The sequence below is a fragment of the Thunnus maccoyii genome, chromosome 24, assembly GCF_910596095.1.
Source record: "Thunnus maccoyii chromosome 24, fThuMac1.1, whole genome shotgun sequence".
Classification (NCBI taxonomy): domain Eukaryota; kingdom Metazoa; phylum Chordata; class Actinopteri; order Scombriformes; family Scombridae; genus Thunnus; species Thunnus maccoyii.
Genome location: NC_056556.1, coordinates 10,386,793 through 10,408,138, shown reverse-complemented (window position 1 = coordinate 10,408,138; position 21,346 = coordinate 10,386,793). Strand labels below are relative to the sequence as shown.

General features: G+C 38.3%; 3 protein-coding genes across 4 annotated transcripts in view; all 3 read left to right on the top strand.

Annotated features, from left to right (window-relative positions):
* The window catches only part of LOC121891936 (immunoglobulin superfamily member 8-like), a 28,369-nt gene extending 23,721 nt beyond the window's left edge, over positions 1-4,648 (top strand). The window contains exon 8 of one of the 2 annotated variants that reach the window (XM_042404643.1): positions 3,314-4,648. In XM_042404643.1, the coding sequence (XP_042260577.1) occupies positions 3,314-3,351 (38 nt within the window). In that variant the 3' untranslated portion in view covers positions 3,352-4,648. The remainder of the gene's footprint in view (positions 1-3,313) is intronic. The other variant, XM_042404642.1, reaches the window with a different exon arrangement.
* The window catches only part of LOC121891932 (nectin-2-like), a 933,424-nt gene that overhangs the window by 283,335 nt on the left and 628,743 nt on the right, over positions 1-21,346 (top strand). The gene's annotated exons all lie outside the window — the stretch shown is intronic.
* ptgfrnb (prostaglandin F2 receptor inhibitor b) overlaps positions 9,501-21,346 on the top strand; it is a 76,032-nt gene continuing 64,186 nt past the window's right edge. The window contains exons 1-3 of the mRNA XM_042404603.1: positions 9,501-9,905; positions 17,061-17,173; positions 18,510-18,768. Of these exons, the coding sequence (XP_042260537.1) occupies positions 9,854-9,905; positions 17,061-17,173; positions 18,510-18,768 (424 nt within the window). The 5' untranslated portion in view covers positions 9,501-9,853. The remainder of the gene's footprint in view (positions 9,906-17,060; positions 17,174-18,509; positions 18,769-21,346) is intronic.

Here is a 21,346-nt window from a genome sequence, read left to right as displayed (position 1 = left end):
TGCTGAAAATGTGTTTGTGGTTTTGAGTTTGTTGGCTGTATGTGCCTAGCTATACTGCTCAGTGCGAAATTTGTATCTGAATATGCGTGTGTATGTGTGTGTGTGTGTGTGTGTACACGTACGTGCGTGCACATGTGTCAACTGGAGGTTTTCCTTTACTTGCAGCATTATGACAACAAAAAATTGCAAAATTCACCAACAAATTTTGACATTTTCTGTTATTCAGAACTGATCTAATTGCATTTCATATATGTAAATGTAATTTAATTGTCTGTTTATTTCTTCTTTATCTCTTTTACTCTTTTTTTAAATTTTTTTTTTAACTTTACACCCACACAGCACCCACACCGAGCTGCCGTTAATGTGTTTTGATCACATGTTGATCCAAAAGTTTAGCTTTAATTGCACACTGATAAAATGTGAAATACTGAAACAGTGATAAAACCATTGTTTATTTACTTCACTGTATTCATTTTCTAGTAACCATGCATGATTTTAAACAAAGAGGCTGCCATTTACATCACAGAGTCACTGGTGTCAGAGTTTCTGTCAGCTTCAAAATCTCTTATAGAAGATATTCTGGATAATGTTATGATGTTTCTATATGATGATGTAACATGGAAATGAAATGTGATTTAAAATACCTATGGCAGTGATTCCTGTACTTTTTGGTTTTTGTCAAATATATTTTTCCTCTTGTTCCTGTTTGTGCAGAGTTTGACACTAGAAAGCTGTTTTCACATTCATCTGGTGGAAAATTGTAGAAAATCTCTTTTTGCTCATTGGCAATGTGATTTTAAAGTGTGAGCCTATGAGCATAATTTGTAAGGACACAGCGGGTAAATCACGTTTTGGAACGGCGCTGCACAGAGGCTCCCAAACACTATTGATTTCCGAATGAATGAATATTTGGCATTATTTTTCACATTAAAAAAAATATTTTTTTGGCCTGGCAGGGGTTCTCGTTGGCCTGGCGCTGCACCAGGCTTGTACAATTATAGGGGAATCACTGAATTTCTTTTCATGGTTTGGATTCTTCATGAAAAGATGACAAACTATACAGTCATTTCTTACTGCAGGTAGCTTAAGTTGTAGCAAAATGCCCACAGCTAATCCTCTGGTGGTAGCAAGTTGTTCATGTGTTTTGAAAGTGGAGTCACAGTTTGTATGCAGGTCAATACCAGTAAGCCAATTTCTTATAACTAGTGCAGTGCCCATTCAAAACCTGTTTGGTATGGGCCAATTGCCTATTATTTCCCAAGAACTGCATATGTATGTACCAATTGGCAAACATATCAATTTAAACAATAATGAATTAGTAAATCAAATGGTTTAAATCTAGACAAACCACCAGTGAGACTAAACTGAGGATGAACCATAGAAGCAGTTCATGGCCTTTCAGTGGTCGCATCTTCCTGGTTTTTTTTCTCCTGTGTGTGCTCGTTCTTCTCTCTCGTACAGTCTAACTGAGTGGTGCATGTGCCTTTGTCTGCTCAGCAAGTCAGAGCTCAGAAGCCCGCCCCGCTGTGATGTGACATGTTTATGTCAAACAGCCCCCTCTGCGCTCAGACACGAGTGGAGTGGCTCGCTGTTCACTTGTTTATTCAAAGCTTATTAATATTAAACATGTCGCGTGTCCAAATTGCACCAAATTCGACACTGCACTTCCTTTGGTCCCCAGCAATACACCCGCCAAGTGTGAAGAGGATCAGATAAACTGTTCAAGAGATATGCAAAGGACACACATACAGAGATTCTTTGCTTTTTAGTTAGATGAACTCTAATAAGTCTTTAATGTATATGCCAAGTGTCATTCACAGTACATAGTTCAATAGTATAGCTGAAGTCTCTTAAACCTTTTCAAGTTATTAACACTACGGATGTAATCTCACCTCCAACCACAATGTAGGTTGCAATGGCAGAGTGGCGCTGTCTGTATTTCCGCTCATTGACTCCACAGGCAGGAGAAGATGCAGAAGTAATGTTGTATTATTATTATCGTTTTTGTTGTTATTGTGCTTCTCTGTGTCTCTCTCCTCTCTCCCCCTGCCTCCCTCTTTCTCTCTCAACCCAACTGGTCAAGGCAGATGGCCGCCCACCTTCTTCTTGTTAAAGGGGAGTTTTTCCTTGCTGCTGTCGCCAAGTGCTTGCTCATGGGGGAATGTTGGGTCTCTGTAAAATAAAGAGTACAGTCTAGACCTGCTCTATATGGAAAAGTTCCCTGAGATAACTTTTGTTGTGATTTGGTGCTATATAAATTAATTGAAATTAATTGAATTGAACCAACCATGACCTACGCATGGTTTCTCCAATTTTCATCTTCATGAAATATCTGTCTTTAGTAAAATGATGGTGTGATTTGCTCTGTGGAAAGTTAATGTCCTCTCACTAAACGGGACCTCTTGTCCAGTATCTCCAATATCAATCGGTTCACTGGTAATATGCGTTGGCCAAAGTACCAGATTGGTCATTGTGAATGCTAGTGGATCCCAGTCTGGAGTGCTGGTGCTTCCTCACCTGTCTCAGTTGTAGGACTGTTATCATGTTGTGCTTGTTCATCAAACAATAGAGTTTGGTCATCATTATCGCCATCTGTTTGAGTAGATGGGTTCTCATTTCCATTATTCTGATTAGCAGCATCTTCAGTTGTTTGGCTAGCATGCTGTGACAGTGGTGCAGGTGCAGTCGTTGGCAGGCCTTTTACAAATGCTGGACCAAAGAAAGAGGTCACTTTGGGGAGACTATTTAGATGTTTTGTTGTCTAATATTTTCTTTTTTTCAGCACCACTAGGATAGGTGTTTCGTTTCGTTTTCCTCACATTAAGAACCTTTGCTAGCTGCTGTATTAGGTCAAGTCAAGTTCAGTGATTGCAGATGTCAGCACATGAACACATGAGCCAAAGTGGCTTAACCCTATGTGCTGGAAAAAAAGTCAGAAACTGGTGGTGAATTTCAGCCTTTGAATTTAGAACGACAAGAATCAGGGATTAACCTCTGACAGCAGCCTGCCTCCACTGAGTAGAGAACACATTCATAGCCCCTCATCAAACATGCAAGTTCCTGTGTAAAAGTAGTACTGGTCTTATTTTCTTCACGTTTAACATGAACATGGTAAAATTAAAAGGTACTGAAGTGGCAGCAAACAGCTGAGTACAAACCTTTTACAACATGACAAAAATGCATTTCTGTTTTTAAGATCTTACATTGATAGTTGGTTGGTGTGAAAGAAGTGGCTAAAACTGTACCAAATGTGGTCACAGATACTAAGTAAATATGAGCACTGCTGGCAGTGATGAGTCCATAATACCACAAGGAGTGTCTAAGGCCATAAGTTACTCACAAGAGTGTTAAACTGAGAAGTTTCAGCTTTAAATTTTTGCTTGTGTCGTTCTGTCTCTGTATATATTTTCTGTGCACTCTGTTATGTCATCAGTCTTTGTGATTGTAAAAAAACAACAACAACTAAATATGTAGTTTTGTTTGCCACCAATCTCGGAAAGGGATTGCATTGTTTTGTCTCACATTGTACTAACAATTGTGCGAACTGTTTCAAATTAGTTGCATTGAAACAGTTTTTCCTGTTTATGAATAGTGAATAGTGGATATGAAAAACAGAATGAAAAAAGAATGCAGGAATAAAGGTGAACAGTGTGGGAAAGTAGAATAGACATGAAAGATTAGAACAGGAAGAACATGTGGAAATTATTCTTTAGGGGAATAAAGGCAGAACATAAGATAAAAGATATTCCTCATTGAACTTTCACCGAGAGTGTCATTTAAACAAACTGAAAAGCAAGCACAAAGGACTGCTTTGTATTGGTATTTTTCAGTGAAGCCTCATAGTATATGTCACTGCTCCAATTTTCAACTAGATAAACCTCCACACAACTTGTGGTAAGAGTGAATAATGTCTCATTACATTTTTTTGGTATAAATAAAAGTTTTGTTTGTGCACCCACGTGAGCCGCTTTCAAAAGTCCCCGACACCCCCAACAGCCAACCTCAGCCCAGCCCCAGAATAGCTGCACAGGTAGGAGATTAGTGGATCTGTTCCTACATGTGACATCAGGATATCTTCTTGAATTAATTATAACTCAATTTGTATGAAGTTCTCTTTTTTTTTGTACTTATGTTGTGAATTTATGAATAAAAGATGTTGATTCATGTCTGTAATGTATCACACAGCAACAGGTTTATCACGTATGTAATCATATAAGGTACAATCACAGTGAGATGAAATCTGTCATTTATGCTTTATTTGATAAACTTGCTCATCAATCAGGGATGGATTATAGTAATAGAAAATATAAATGTCATGTGTGTTTATGTACAGAAAACTTCATGTACTGTTCCTTTGTCAGGACCATTCAAGTTTGTATTTACCTTTTGTATTATCTATAAAACCATTGTACCAAAGCATTGAATACATGCTCTCAGTGTGAAAATGTCTGTTTAAAGTGTATGCAGTGACGTCTTTAAATAAATGGTATGATATATTTTCCAGTTAAATATGAGTGGGGGGGAAATGAATATTTATATTAATTTTCACTTCAGCTGAGCAGAGCAATGCTGGTAAACTGTGAATGTATGAGTGAGTCACATATCCTGTTGCTCTTTTTGCTGAAAATAAATTTGTGGCTTTGAAATACGTGGTTAGCTATGAGGTTATGCTGAGTGCAAGATTCATATCTGTGTTGTCTGCTTATTTCTTCATCTCTGTTTTCCTTTTTTTTAATTTTTACTTTACACCCACAACGTGCTGCCGTTAACGTGTTTTGATCCCGTTGATCCAAAAGTTCAGCTTTAATTGCATGCTGATGAAACGTGAAATACTGAAATAGTGAAAAAAAACATTTATTTATTTCATGTTATTCATTTTGTAAGTAACCATGCATGATTTTAAATAAAGAGGCTGCCATTTGCATTGCAGAGTCACTAGTGTCAGAGTTTCTGACAGCTACAAAATCTCTTAGTAGAGATATTCTGGATGATATTATGTTTCTATATGATGATGTAACATGGAAAAAAAATGCATTTTACTGATTGTTTATATATGGCAGTGGTTTCCATACTTTTTGGCTTTTGTCCCCTCTATAACAAAGTTATGTCTATGTGTGACTCCTGTCTATGATATCACATTCTTTTTTTTTAAAGCCTCAAAAATATATTTTTCCTTTTTGTTCCTACAGTTGGATGCTTGTGCAGTGTAGAGGTAGAAAATTTCTGTGCTCATTGACAATCTGTAGGTGCAGGCCTACAAGCATAATTTGTGATATCACAACTAGTTTGGAAGCCAGTCGTGGTCCAGTATGCAGCTTATACAAGTGTGATGTGGAAACTTGAAGCCTCCAATCCACAAACACTGAGAATGGACTTTACAGTGAAGTAGGAGACAAGGAGTAGATGCCATTTGAATGATTTTAAAGCAGTAATTGAGCTTTTTTGTGGGGAAAAAACATATCAGATACACATTATTGTTCCAAGCAGCTTATTTTTATGTCTTAAAACATGTCTGGAGGGGATCTTTAAATAATTTTATTAGGCCTGAAAGACTAAAACTTCTTGTTTTGCCTTGCTTATAAGTCACCTTGGATAAAACTGTCTGCCAAATAACTCAGTGTAATTAGTGCGAGAGAGTGTGCTCATAATTTTAGTTCAGTCTCCTCTCATACTAGATATTGTTTATTATTTATTGATTTTACTGCATTTTGATTATCTATATTATTTTACTATTAATATGACTTGACTGCTGCAACACTGCAATTTCCCACTGGGATTAAGAAAGTACTTTTATCTTATTTCTTATTCTGTCTAACAGCACCAACAGTAGAGTGATGTACAGTAAATGTGATTAATTCCTCAGTCTAGGTGTAGATTCAGTTTTTTAAATAAGGAATCACTTTTTAATCCAAATATTTTATATCTTCCTGTTTGGCAAAGTTATTTATTGGTTACCTTTCTGTTTGCTGTGTTCATTTCCTCCTACAACAGTCCAAAATCATGAGATGAGGTTTATTGGAGATTAAATCACTTGTAGATGTGAATGGTTGTCTGTACTGACCTATCTAGGGTACCTCACCACTCGACCAATGTGGGCTTGGACCAGCTCCAGCCACCTGTCACCCTGCATGGGATAAGTGAGTGTAAATAATTAATGGGTTGATGTTTTTAATAGGTGAGATAAATTGGTTAGAAAAGAAACATCCATGAAAGTACAGAATAAAGAAAAAAAAGCACAAGATTCTGTGTTGCCCCATTGCTTCCACTAGATGGCGCCCTAGCTTCATGTTCATATTTGGGTGTTAGCAGAGCAGTTAAAGCTCAGCTATGATTTTCACATTTGATTTTTTTTGCCAAGGACCACTCCGATTGCATATAGAAATTTCTTAATATGGTGATTTCCAGCATTTTACCTCAATCCTTTTAGGGTGAAAAGACTTTTTCAACCACAGAGGCTCGTAAAACTCTTCAAAACCAGCTGCATTACTTTTAAAATTCAGGCTGATAAAGTCCCCCTGCACTCAAAAATGTGTTTAGCTTATTGTAACTTCAGTTGCATGTTTGAGTTTCACTGTGCAGAATGATATATGTGCAGAGTTTGACACTCTACTGGAGGAAAGTTTGAGTTCATCGAAAATGTGAGTTTAAGCTGGTGAAAGGTAATCGTGGTCCAGTGTGTAACTTGCACAAGTTTCTATATGAGAATCTGCTCAGCTCAGTCTATTAGATGTAGATACTCCAGTCTAGATTTAATGTTTTATACATTACTGTAATTTAACAGTATTTCTACAATACATCTATTTTCTTTTCTTTTTTTTTATCCCCCTGCAGCCAGAAGATGTCACTATAGCTCCATGTTCTCAACATCAGGCTAATACTTTGACACTTACAGTCAGATTAGAGCAAACAGGTACAGTTCAGGTTTTAATGTTAGACCAGATCATGTTCACTGTGTTGCTATTTTACAGAACTTTAACACTTCAGGTTCAGGATCATATAAACAGGCTTTTTCCTGCTGGTTTGATTTCAACAGTTTGTTTTACAGTTTTCTGGCTTTGTACTGTAAAGCTTTGGAAAAGAGATTTCAAGTTCTGGTAAAGCAAATCTTTCATCACACAAAATGTTTCATATCTGTAGTGACTGGTTTAAAATAAAAGGGTGTGAGTCCATTAAAACCAGATCCAGTGCCAAGAATCCATGACCTGGTCAATGACTGAAAAGGGAGTGTGCCAGTAAGATAAGATTTATATGTGTGTCTGTGTGTCACTTTGAACAGATGTTGTGTGAGGAACAGATGCCACCGTGTAGACCACATACAGTAGGAGGCCTACACACATTGGCTCAATTCCTCTCTGCCACACACACTTTTTTAAAAATAGGATACTCAAAAGTATCACACCAGATGACACCTTTGACCCTGAGGTTATAAAGCCAAACTTCTCACCTCCTCTCAACCTCCTGCTCTCTCTCTCTCTCTCTCACTGCCAGCAGAGTGACTGACTGAGCGATGAACTTTGCCCTGCCCACTGGGTCTGTGTAAATAAATACACAGCATGAGTCTGGCCAGAAGACTGTCAGTAACTGACAACAGGAATCTGTCAACCGTGTTAAAAAGGCAGCCCGCAGGGAAAAAAGAAAATGAAAATTTAAGAGATATGGTCATTGAAATATGGTTGTTTCCCAGTTCTGACAGCTTAGTTTTTTGAAAGACAATACTTATTGTCTTGTGTGCAAAAAAATCCAAATATTACGTCATTACCACTTAACTGTGTCCTTTGTACGGTAATCTCTTGCTTATATAATCATACAAAATCTAAAATATTGTTATGACTCTATTGGGAAAGTGTCCAAAGTTAGTATGTGTAGGCTAAATTGTTTATTTTAAGTATAAACCTTACAGCTTTCATCTTCTTCTTCTATGGTGCCTGATATAAATTCCTTCTCTCCCCTTCATCGTTTATCATTATAATGTGTCCTATTGTTTCTGGCTATATATATATATATATATATATAACTTTAGGTTTTGGTAAAGTTAACACTCATTCGTGTAAGAACTGGAACAGGTGAATTTATTTACATGGAGGTTGTGCTCTATCACGTGTACCTGTCAGAATAAACAGAGATCCGCTCCAAAGTGTCTTAATTATTAACCTACACAGTGGTAACGACACCAGTTACATCAAGCTGTAAAAGTATCATCAGGTGATAAAAACTAGAAAAAAATGACATTTTTAAATTGTGAGCAGGTTTAAAAGGTGTCTATTCCACTTAAAGGAATAGTTCAACATTTTTGGACTGACACTTAGCTTAGCTTAGCATAAAGACTGGAAACACTAGGAAACTGCTAGCCTGGCTCTGTCCAAAGTTAATAAAAATCTGCCTACTAGCATCTCTAAAGCTTATGAAGTAACTCGTTATAACAGTATCACCACTAACAGAGGCTAGAAGATTTTATATATTAATGCTGGAAGAAGTATTCGGATCCTTTACTTAAGTAAAAGTACATAAGTATTATCAACCTGATGTAGTTAAAGTATTGCAAAAGTAGTGGTTTGGTCCCTCTGACTGATATATTATTATATATGACATCATTAGATTATTAATACTGAAGCATCAGTGTTAGAGCAGCATGTTACTGTTGTAGCTGCTGGAGGTGGAGCTAATTTCAACTACTTTATATACAGTTAGCTAGTTTAGTCCAGTGGTTCCCAACCTAGGGGTCGGGCCCCTCCAAAGGGTCACCAGATAAATCTGAGGGGTCGTGAGATGATTAATGGGAGAGGAAAGAAGAAAAAATGTTCTGATACACAAATCTGTTTTTAGTTTTTTGACTTTTTCTCTAATCTTTGACTTTTAGTAAAATCTTGGATCATTTGAACATTTATTGAAATGAAACCATGTGAGAAGTTTAGAGGGAAAAATCACTATTTGGTGGAGCTGTTAACAACTCATAGACATGTTAAATAAATGTGACCCTGACTACACAGATGTCAAAAGCCAAAAAGGTTGGAAACCACTGGTTTCATCTTTAACAATGTGTTGTATTTTAAAAGCTTGTGATATTATCCATTGTGTCAAATCTTCATCTGAAAAGTAACTAAAGCTGTCAAATAAATGTAGTGGAGTAGAAAGTACAATATTTCCTTCTGAAATGTAGTGGAGTGGAAGTATAAAGTAGCATCAAATGGAAATACTCAAATAGTTAAATTCAGTACTTGATTAAAGTTACCTTCCACCACTGTCAAAGTGGTAAAATATTAAATGCGATGTATTGACTAGCAGTAGTAATTTGAACTCTCTGAAGGAGGAATCAATCATATCAGAGGTGGACTTCACTGTCTGGACAATATCTGTCATATTACTGATTAAAAGACATATCACTCATCACCAGTTAAACCCTGTGACAATACAAGAATGCTGTGGGAACCTCTCTCTCTCCACCTGGGACCTCCCTGTTTCCCTCCACTCCTCCTTCAGACCGTCACCTAACTTCCGGCCACTCTCTCTCTCTCTGTCTCTCTCTCTCTCCCTCTCCCCTGTATCAGCCTCTCTCCCCTCCCTCTCTATCTGTCTATCTCGCCTTCATTCCTGCACACACATGAAACCGGTTCAGTGTGTGTGAGCCATGTAAACGCTCCCGTCGGGACTGTAAATTTACTGGATTTATAGGAATCGCGGTGTGCATCCGTTTTGCGTTGCGGCTCCGCCCGGTGTGCGGTGCAGGCTGACTGCACAGAGTTTTATTGGATTTGCCCGACAGCAGCGGCGGGAGAGGAGCAGTCTTACCCCACACATAGGACAAAGGAAACGGGGGAAAAATTAAGGAAAAAGACACGACTGCAAGGAGAGAGGAATGAAGATGGATAACTATCTCCTAACACTCGTTTTCGGGCTTTCAATGCTAGGTAAGAAACGTTTCTTTGCTTGACTGTTGATAGCTAATTAACTCCGATACGTGCCGACGTTCTTCAGCAACGACGAAACCCCGTTTGGAAATATGTCAATTTAATGTTAACTTGCTTGTTTGCTAAATACATGCGTGCCAAAAGATCAATTAAAGCATTTTCTGTATCTTTAAGATCCACTTAACAGTTCGGCATATGCTATTTCCATCAAGCGTCACTTAATTTTAATACATTTTAAAGCTTTTCACTTGGTTGACACGGCCAGCTACTGCCATCCGCATGGTAGTTCATTAGGAGAAGTTCATGAGTGCAACAAGCGAAGAGACTCAAAAAGTTTAAATTTAAGTGAAGCAAAAGTATTGTTCGGTATATTGGACTATGCCGTATTGAAGAGTTAATCCCAAGTATTGAAAAAACGGGATAAAACATATTCCTAGATGTGTCTGCGTGTAAGGACAAGTAATGGCACCTTAAATTGGCAGATTGTTAAACGGAGTTTGGCATTTTAGTCTTTCTTTGAGGGGCGAACTGCACATATCAGTAAGGCTCTGGGTATATTTCCCCATTTAACGGTGCCACCATGTAAAAACCTCCATACACTATTGTTTTTAGCTAATGTTATCAATTCATTTTGATTGATGGCTAACTATTCACCTATATTAAGGTAAATTAAAGGGAAAATCTTTCTCCCATTAAACTAAAACAGCCAGTTCTGCTTTGGGGAGAAGAAATACAGAGATTAATTTATTGTTATAGTATGAAAAACAGTTAATCAGCTGGATGTGTTCCCTCCCATCAGTCCACTCTGATTAGCCAAGAACACTGTACTTCCATTAAGACCAATTAGCCAACATGAGGTGACCAGCTTTGACAAGGTCCCATTAGCCTGCTGAGAAGCCAAACCAGGCTGGTCACCATGATTAGCCTTATTATTTGCATTGTATCCATATCAGAGTCAAGCCAGGCTGACTAATTATCAGACTAAAGGCTAGTGCTTAGTCATTTGTCTGGTTTTCAGCACAGGGCTTTTTCCCTGGCCTTGTCTCTACCTCTGGGCCAAACAAGGCTAAACAGGGCTTACCAATACAGAAGTTGCCATATGTTTTGAGCATAACAGTGAATGTCAATGGGGCCCTCCTGTGTGAGACAGGGGGGGACTTGGCTTAAATTAGTGCAGTGTAAGATGATCAAATGTCGGTGTGTGTTTCTGTAGGTGCGTGTTTATTCTGACTCTGCAGAAGGGAAAGTGGCCATAGGACAAATAACTTCCCTTAACATGGTCTGTTATGAACGGTCATGCTTGAGCTAAATTCAAACACAAACCACAGACAGTGTTATAGACCATAGAGACGCTGGTGCCATCGACATATTGTGGCCCCGTTGGTATGAAATATACGGCTCACATTCAAATTCCCAAGAGGACAAAGTCCTTTGGTTAGATTTTGACTTCACCTTTAATGTAACCACCTGACTTTCAGTTTCGTCTCCTGTAACATCACGTGATGCATTTACATTTTTATGAATAAATATTAACACAGACCCAAAAATGTATTTACTGTCAGCTGACATCCAACATTAGCCTGTAGTCTTATGGCATTTGGACCACATGATGAGAACATAAAAGCACATTTACTGTTAAGCTTTCAACTTTTTTGGCATTTATTATGCAGTCTGCTTCTATCATGCAGAAGTCTTGCATCCACAATTTCGCCATTTATGTTTGAGAAATATTTAATGAACCTTTTGATAAAAACCCAAGACAGCAAAGTAAGACTCACTGAAAACCAACCAGGTTCTATCTGTAATCTCATTGAAAGAAGGCATTTGCAGCCTGGTTTTGAGGTAGGAACAGAAATAGTCTGGACTATCAATCATAATATAATCCAAACAGATCAGATATGAAGGCTAAATAACCCAGCGAGAGCTCACCTTTAAATGACCTTAACTATTGCTTCTGGTTGTATGAACCAGGCTCTTGAAAGTTTTAGCTTGTTCCACTTTACTAATTGGGATATTTCATACTAATTGGGATGTTACACATACTGTAATCATAGATTTTAGAAAAATATGGCCATTTTCATTGATTAATTTGTCACATATTTTCTCAATTAATCAATGTAATTAATCCTCAAATATCTTTTGTACCATCCAACAATCCACAACCCAAAGATATTCAGATTACCATAGAGAGAAAGAAACCAGAAAATATTCACATTTGAGAAGCTGGAATCAGAGAATTCAGACCTTTTTTTTTCTTAAAAATGACTCAAAACGATTAAGCGATTATCATAATAGCTGGCGATTCATTTAATAGTCTACTAATAGTCAACTAATTGACAAATTGTTGCAGCTCTAACGCCAGCACACTTGCTCCAAGACCAAAAAATTGACTTTTCAATCCAAGTTGGAACTTTGTCACGTCAAAATGTTGAAACAGCAGATGATCCAACTTAATGTCTATTTTTGAAATAAGATTTTGACTTTGGAGTAAGCGTTTGGGCGTTTCTCTTTTTCCACTGGTGCTACTTTTTAATAGCTTTGCACCCAACGTGCATATAATTGCACATTTCACATTTAAATTTACAGCCTGGAATTTGGTTTTACTGCTCATTACCATCTCAGCAGCCACTGAAACCAGAAAATTCAAATTTGGGAAAAAGGGAGGAAATTAAGATGAGAGGGACAAGTGGCAAACACTATGGCTGACTCTGATAGGCTTAGACACCTGTCAATCAAGCAAACATAGTCCAAACATACCGATTAACGCCTTAATATGTCTTTTAATGGAACAGTATCTTTCAATACTGCCAACATTTGAAGAAACTGACTGATGAGATCCAAACGTCTTGGAGATCCAAATCCAGCTGACCTGTCTCAGAACAGGTGTGCAGGCATGTGGCAGGAAGGAACCACATCCCCTCTGTGCCTCTTCAGCCGGTGCTCCAGATATGTCCGCCCATGCATGCCACAGTGACGTAAAAATGTCACAGTCTGCTATTTTTTTTTAACTTGATTAGAACACTTTCTGGGTGTCTTGTGGCTCCACCGGCGGTGCAGACAGACGGGCTTGAAATTGAGTTTGAAAACCATAAATCTCAGCACCTGGCCAAGTCGCTCATTTTAGTGATGAATGGCCCTATACCCCTCACCCACATACACACACACACACACACAGGCATACTGTATATTATGATAATTTTGTGGTATTGCAGAGCAGACATCTTATAGCAGAGAGGAAGAGTTTTTGTTTTTGCCTGATGGTGGGATAACTTGCATTTAGCACATATATTGAAAACTTAACTTAAGGAAATGATTTGAGTTTTGAATGTTGACGGCTTTTTGCTACTTAGTGTCGACATAGTGGTGCAGAAAACCCTGCAGATGTTTTCAGGGTTTGGAACCAGCCCTCAGACACTCTTCATACCGGATTTTCCTGAATTGAATGACTCAGTTTGTCATGTTAGCTTGAGGTACAGCAGCAAACGCACGGCATGCTGTAGGTCATAGATTATGGCTTCTTTATAACAGATTAATTTGTTACCATTAACATGGTAGCTGTCAAACTCCTCAGAGACCAACACGTCAGCAATCTGTCAGTCTGCGGTTTACTGTATCTGATGGGAAGTTGAAGATTATATAAACCCTTTACCACTTCGACTGACAGAAATAGTAAACAGAAACCCAAAAATACAGTAAGCCTTTTATGTGGTACTTTCTTCATTGTGACTGGTTACTTACTGAAGCAGAAAAAGCTGCAGAGAAAACTCTCACTCAGCAGGCTCAGAGATAGCGGGCTCACACACATAACACCAGGCCGACTGCCAAGAATTCAAGTATTGATGGACAATACAAGCACAGGGCTGGTTTATAAAGTACTTTTTTTTTTTTTAACCAAAGCTGATCCAGTTATAGATTTTTGTTTAAAACACTATGGAAGATGGGCCCTATTCATGTTTCTCTACAAAAATGCTTTTTTTATTTGCAAACTTTGCAAATGCATCAATTTGACTGTTTTAACAGTCGTGCAAGACTTTCTCTTAAATGAAAAACTGTATAAAATTCAACATCAAGTAATATTTAACCCAAGAATAAGTTAAGAAGACTAAGGATCTGCAGTGATGGTTTCAAATGATTGAAACTCCATTCTAACTGATAACATGGAAATGAAACTACTGTGAACCTTCATGGTTGCATTTCCTTGCAGAATGTTAAATGTGAGGATTTGAAGCTTTTGTGTGTGATGCATGATGGTAAACTGATAATCTTTGGATCTTGGACTGTTGATCAGGAAAAAAAAAGACATTTGAAGACGTCACCAAGGTTTATAATAATTTATAACAAGCATTTTTCAGTATTTTCTAGCATTTTATATACAAAACGAATAGGCCTAAATCATTAATGGAGAAAATAATTGTTGTTAGTTGCAACCTTAAACCAAACGAGACAAATCTCTCAATCTCTCAACACAAGCAGCTGTAAAAATAATTGTGCCTGAGTTAAATAGTCTAGAATTGGCAAAACTATAGCAACTATTTGATGCCAGCTTTCAGTACTTGACAGTATTGGATACTTGGTGCAATGGTCAGTTTTTCTGTTCACACCAAAAATGTACTGAAGCTCAATACTTGGCCCTACTTCCTCTACAGTAAGCATTATATTGGGTGCCAAGAAACAACTTGTTCATTCAACTGTACTCCTCTTACATACAAACCCAGCAGCACTTTACCTTTACCTTTAGCTGAGTGCAGACGCCAGCTGGATTGTGGAGGCCAGCAGCCAGATTTCACCAACCAGGAAGCAAAATGTCAGTGAGCAACCGACTCGACTGAGCTGTCAGACTCTGCTGTGTTGCTACATGCTTCATTCAGCTGGAATGTCAGTGTTAGACTTCAGCATTCACTTTGACTGAGCAAGGAATGCAAACTAGCTGATTTGATTTGATAAAATGAACCTTGCAATGAAATTACACGGCACTAAAAGTACACTTGGAAAGTAATTTAGAGCGTTTACATAGAAATCTTACTCTCTAGCTCATGGTCTCTGCTTTTTGGGGAATCTTTTAAATCTGCTAGAGTGCTGACATAACCAGTGGTTGCCCAATAAAATGATGTGGGAATGAATGCGTAAGCAGAAATACATGTACATGGAGAGTGCAGTGCAGGTTTTGGCAAAATCTGTGTCATCATCAATACTGTTCAGCTCTACACAAGTTCCAACAAGCCTTTTGGGTGTGTGTTGGTTTCTGTTTTTAGATGTTGAAAGGGGTCCTTTTGTCCACACATTTGAAGTGTTTCTTTTTTTTTTGTCTTAATATGGCTTTTTGTAATTTTCTGTTATTTCTATGCTGTTTATAATGTTGGATATCTATGTTAAACATGGTTAAAGTTCCAAAACTTGTAAAAATGCTTCCTGCAAGTCAAAAGCCAGGGCTTCAGCTTGCTCTGAACTCTTCGTTTGCACTGACTACATTTACATGCACATTAATATTCCACTATTATTCCGAACTTGACAATATTCCGAATTTGATACTAGTCATGTAAACGGCATATTCCATTTGGATAATCCGAATTAGGCCTTATTCTGAATGTAGCATTTTGCGATTAAGACATGTGGGATATGCTGATATTTATTCGGGTTTTAGGGGCATTCTTTGGACATGTACACAGCTCATTTGGAATATGTGCCTCATTTGGGGTTTTTACTGCAGTTTGCGACACACAGACTTCTTGCCTGTTTACTCCTGCACAGGCAAAATGACTTATACTGGAGCAGGAAGGCAGACAGAGGAGAGTGGAGAGTTGTTCAGGGTGGGCTGGGAAAACAGAGGGCGCCTTCTCTGTGATGGGAACGGAGAGCATTGGTTATTATCCTGACATGCAGTCATGGAATGATAGTGACAACTCGGTGTGATGCACCCAAAAAACACTCAGCAGTGTCGTAAACATCCTGGGACAGCCTACTGGACATGCCTGTAACTTTAAATTTATAACATCAGTCATATCAATATCACTTATAAATAGCAGGCAGCAGCTCACTAATGTTTTTCACCTCGTTGATTTACTTCACTGCCTGCGGAGATCTTGTGATTCCCGTTCCCACAGGAGCATGGGGAGACCCTGAAAGCCCTCTGCATGTAAACGGGAATATTAGCGGGATACTCATTTTCATTAGCCATGTAAACAGCTTAGTAGGAATATTGCCTTTTTCGGGATAAGGGCAAAAACTGGAATATTTTGTGCATTTAAATGTAGTCAGTGTAACCTTTACCTCATCCTCATGATAATGTCAGATTGTTCGCACATGTCCACAAACGACCATCTGTTCCGTAACCTTTGTCGCTAAGGTCTTTCCAGGGGTTGTTTGTATCGTCCATTTGCATATTTTGGATCGGATTTTAGCTCAAACATGTATTTGTATGTGTATATGTATTTGAGAAGTTCCCATTTTGAGTAAAGAATGAGAAAAAGATTCTGATTGGCTGGAAGCTAACAGAACAGAGTGGGCTCAGCGGGAGGGGGGCCTTAAAGAGACAGGAGCTAAAACGGCCTGTTTCAGACAGAGGCTGAACTGAGGGGCTGCGTAAAGGGCTGGAATAGGATAAATGAGGAGTTTTTTGAACAGTAAATTATGCAAAGATATTCTAGTAGAGCCCCAGAACATAAATATAGGTCTAGAAATGTGCATGATACGCCCCCTTTAAGATTGAGATCAATAGTCCATGTGAGATTTGTCAACTTTGTCATTCAATATATTAAATTTGGTCAATGAGGCACCTATGGCATGCTGCTTTGATACTGCTTTAATACTGTTATTAGTCATCAGGCTTGCTGCTAGGAAGCATACACAAAAAATGTTTTCCTTAGCCAGTATATCTGAATACAACCTATTCATTCAGTGATTCTATTTTTATAGGACTGATAGCTGTTCCTCATATAGATGTGGATGTAAACATAGCATAGAGCATTGATTTGTGAAGCTCTCAGTCTTCAGAATAAAGATTTCTGCTCTCTGAAGTGTCAGCTGGACAATGAGATAAACTACCCAGCATCAGCACATTTGTTTGTTTCTGCAGTAATATTGACCGTAAAATAACAGCAACTCAAAACTTTACCAACTTTTTTTGTTAATTTTAAAATATTCTCTTCGTCTCTGAAGGTGGGTGCTTGGCCCGGGTGGTGACAGTGTCTCCCGGTCCATTGATCCGGGTGGAGGGTCAGCCGGTGTCCATCAGATGCGACGTCAATGATTATATGGGACCTCGTGAGCAGGTAAGTCATTTTCATTGACATGTCCATATCACACCTGGGTGCATGTGGACAGACAGATCTCAGGTTTAAAGGATAAGGGTGGTGAAGTTCTGTATTTTTGTTATTATCAGAAATATCAATAAAAAAGACCAATGTGTTCAAGTCTGTTTTTTAATACTTTCTGACTCCCAACCCAGTCTGTGGCTCTTAGTGCCAAACCCTTTTGGTTTCTTGGTTTCACTGATTCTCATTTTTTGCCTCTTTATGGAAACATGATAAGTAGAAAGGGCTTAATAAAGGTCCCGAGAGAGAGTTTTGAAAAAGTCCCAATATTTCTGCAGTTGTGGGCAAGATGAAAACATGTGATAGAGATGCAAGATGAGTTGTGGCATTTGTTTACAATATGCGAGTACATTTTAAGCCAATTTAGATATAGGACGGTGTACCCTGTGTATAATCTTGGACTGTAAAAGATTTGAGCGAACAGGAAGCCCTAGTGCCAATTCTTTTAACTGCCTCCTTCCACCACTCTGTGGGAAGTTCAACACCCAATTCTTGTTTCAATGCATTAAATATTTATCAACAGGATACAAATCTAGGATTGTGAGACTTTCATAAAGCTGTGAAATCGATTTATTTATGAAAAGGTTAATGTTCAAGTAAGATATCATGAGGTTGAGATGGAGGTTCAGCAGGAACATTAGGAAGTAAGGTGGTAACACAATGCCTGATTTGAAGATGATGAAAGAAAGTGGTGCAAGACAAATTATAATTAGTCATTATTCCACTTAGTCACTGTAGTTTTTAGAAAATGTTACTCAAACAGGAGTTGACTATGTTTAATTGCTCTCATAGTAGAAAATTCTGCATTGTACACCTCAGGGTTTCTGACTCTTTTCTACACTGTAATCTTGCTTTTAGATCCCAGAATTCCCTGCAATTCAAGGGTTTATTAATTGTCATATCAATGAGAGTGTGGCATGTTTTAATAATCTGTTTTTAAAGAGTATCAATGTAACTTCTATGATAAGTGAAATGGCTATACTTTAAACCTACTGCACTAAAAAAAGTGTCCTGAAGGATGATGGTGTTTGTCAGTCATGTAAATGTGGCTACTCATTTTTTAAGGTCTTCAGAGTTTATCTTGAGGGTGGCACATGCTGTAATGATAAAAATGAAATATTCATCCTCTGGAGAGCATCAATGTTCTCTGTATAATTCTTCATGAGATTTGGATATTGTGGTTATTTTGGCCTGATTGTAGCATGAGGGAAAAGGTCAGGGGGTCACCAAAATCATTTACATGAATCCTCTGGGGATCATGAATGTTCAAATATTATCCGGCTTTATCCTGCAGGACTTCGAGTGGATGATGTCCAAGGACGGGAACGCGCCGAGGATAAAGATCATCTCCACCTTTGACACCAGCTACTCCCACGCGTCACTAAGCAAGCGCGTCGCATCTGGCGACATCTCTGTGGTGCGGCTCACGGACAACGAGGTGGAGCTGAAGATAGCGGAGGTGAAGGCGCAGGATGCCGGTTTCTACTGGTGCCAAACGCCGAGCACTGACTCCGTCATCAGTGGCAACTACGAGGCTCAGGTCCAGCTTATTGGTATGTGGGTGTGTGTGTGTATGTGTGTATGTGTGTGTAGGGTGGATACATTTTTTTTGAGTGTCACAACCCCCGTAAAATGACTCATTCACTATCTGAGTTTGATCCATTCGGTCTGATAACATTTGGAAAGTCTAGAAGAGCAGCTTGATTGAATTATTTTATCCTCATTCAAGTTAGCGGAAGGCTAAACCAGAAGTTAGCCAGCTCAGCCAGCAGAACTCGCTGGTGCACATGAAATTGGGAGGCAGGGTTAAAGGAAACGCTAGTGCACTTGCTTTATGAGCCCCACAACACGGAAGATCATGTGGAAGCTGTGTGGAAGATCTGGGTAATTTTATTACCGGAAGTCGAACTTTTTCGGCTTTATGCGCCACTGAGCAACTTTCATAGTAATGAACGGGGCCCCGCCTATAACACTGTATCCAGTTCTCTTAATACATCTATGGTGTGTGTGTGTTTGAAGCTAGCTGGCCATGTCGGTTCATTTAACAGCTATCCCCATGACTTACTAATGCTCTACTGACCATGTACATACCCTGCTACACACACACACACACACAAACTCTCCTGCAGGTTTTAGACAGTTACTGGCTAATAATTTGGCTTTTACACAGACACACAACACACCATGCACCCCTCAGCACACTGGTGGTGGGGAGCAGATGTCAGGTGGGAGTACTTGGCTTGTGTCAGATGAGGGCCAGAGAGACAGAAAGTTAGGCAGTGGAACACAAAGGCTGAGAGAAGAATATAAATATCATCTTATGGCATGTAACAAAATCACTCCAGAGGGAGAAATGTTAAGTTACATGTACATTTAGTATTGGACACTTGATAATTAGTGGAGTCATTATTGACTAAGTAAGGCAACAGTTAGCAGCAGGGATTTGTTTCCTCACCAAGATGTGGGAGGTGAAAAAGAAATGTATGCACCTTAAAAAGCAGGTTATTAATAGAAACATACAGTATGTAGAATATTTCATTGTACCTCATGAACACTGCTTCTAACTTTCTACATGTTGTTGCTGGATTTCATTAGAATTAATATGATCGACTTCTCAAAATACATCCACAGTGGAAATGTTTTATTTCTCAGATTTTTGTTAAAATCACAAAAAACATATGTTTTACCAGTCAGAGCTCTGACATCAACACATCTTTTTTTGGGATTAGATTCTAACAACAAATGAAGTATTTAACTTGACAGTGCTCTGTATTTATTTTAGAAGGGTTTTGCTTATTTGGGTTCATCTGTCGTTATTTTGAAATACAAAATTATTCTGTGCAGAAAAATGAAAACACGATTTGGAGGAAAAGCCAGAGGATGGTTTCCGTAAAAGTGTCGATTCAGCAATTATTCAGGGAGTGCAGAGTCAGCCTTTTTTTTTTTATACCAACTCAAGTTTTGGAAAGAAATTGAAGCACTGATAGTAAACAAATGTTTGGTTTGCTCTTGCCAACTAAAACAACATAATACTAGTTAAGGCAGTTGATGAAAGCCCTTAGATTTTCTTTACAGGCATCGAGTGCAGTGTAGTTATATAATGATCCCACTTGAATTCACTGCAGATTTCTGGTATTTTAGAACAAAAACACCACAACAATGAGAGCTAAGCACCAAAAATTGAGCTAAAATCAGATACATAAGGAAATGGTTACCTCTTAAATGTTGTTGTAGCAAATCTGCACTACTGAGTTTTAAAGAAACTGTCTGAGTTTTGGGGCAATATGCTTGGTTATCTTATTTATTTCTGGTGCAGTCTTGAGTTGCCAGACTTTGATACTAACTGAACATGCGGCATTTGCTTGCATACAGCCATGCTAACCTGAGCGTATCATTTTATCATCATCCATCATATCAAATAATCATTACACTGCTCTTTTCGGCATTCAATCTGACATCAAATTCAGCACCATAATGGGAGCAGCTATTGAAGACCAGCAAAGCGGTGAGGAAATAAAACAAAATCATCTGCATACAAAACACGAATCATGATAAGATCACCCTAAAAAAAAAAACACAACCTGTTTAACAAGCCTTTATCTGCCCGCACAAGTCATCCATTTACAAGTCAAAGAGGAGAGATAACATACCACCCTGCCTACAACCCCTCTGCAGAAAGAATCAGATACTGCAGTTCCTCATCCAACCTTGTCTCCTGAAAATAACATATATGAATTTGTTTAGCATCCAACTTGTGGTTGGGTTCAGGCTACAAAAACACTGATTAAGGTTAGGGAAAGATTTTGGTCCATTAAAACATTTCCAATGTTGATAAGACACGTAATCTGTGCAGCATTTGTTCTTGTACATTAGTAATATTTAACCTGCATGGTTTGATAAGCTTTTCAATACACCAGATAAGTATTATTTTTCAACTTCCTTTCCCACAATGGGCACATAGTAGTTCTAAAGCAATGTGCAAGTTCAAATGTAGTATTGGTATGTGTTTAATCTTCAACAAGAAGCCATACTTAACTTTTCCAGCCTCAGGCTTCAAAAGGTTTATTTTACTATGACCAGAGCATTTTAAGCCTACTATTGTTTATTGTTACTTTAAATAGATGATGGAAG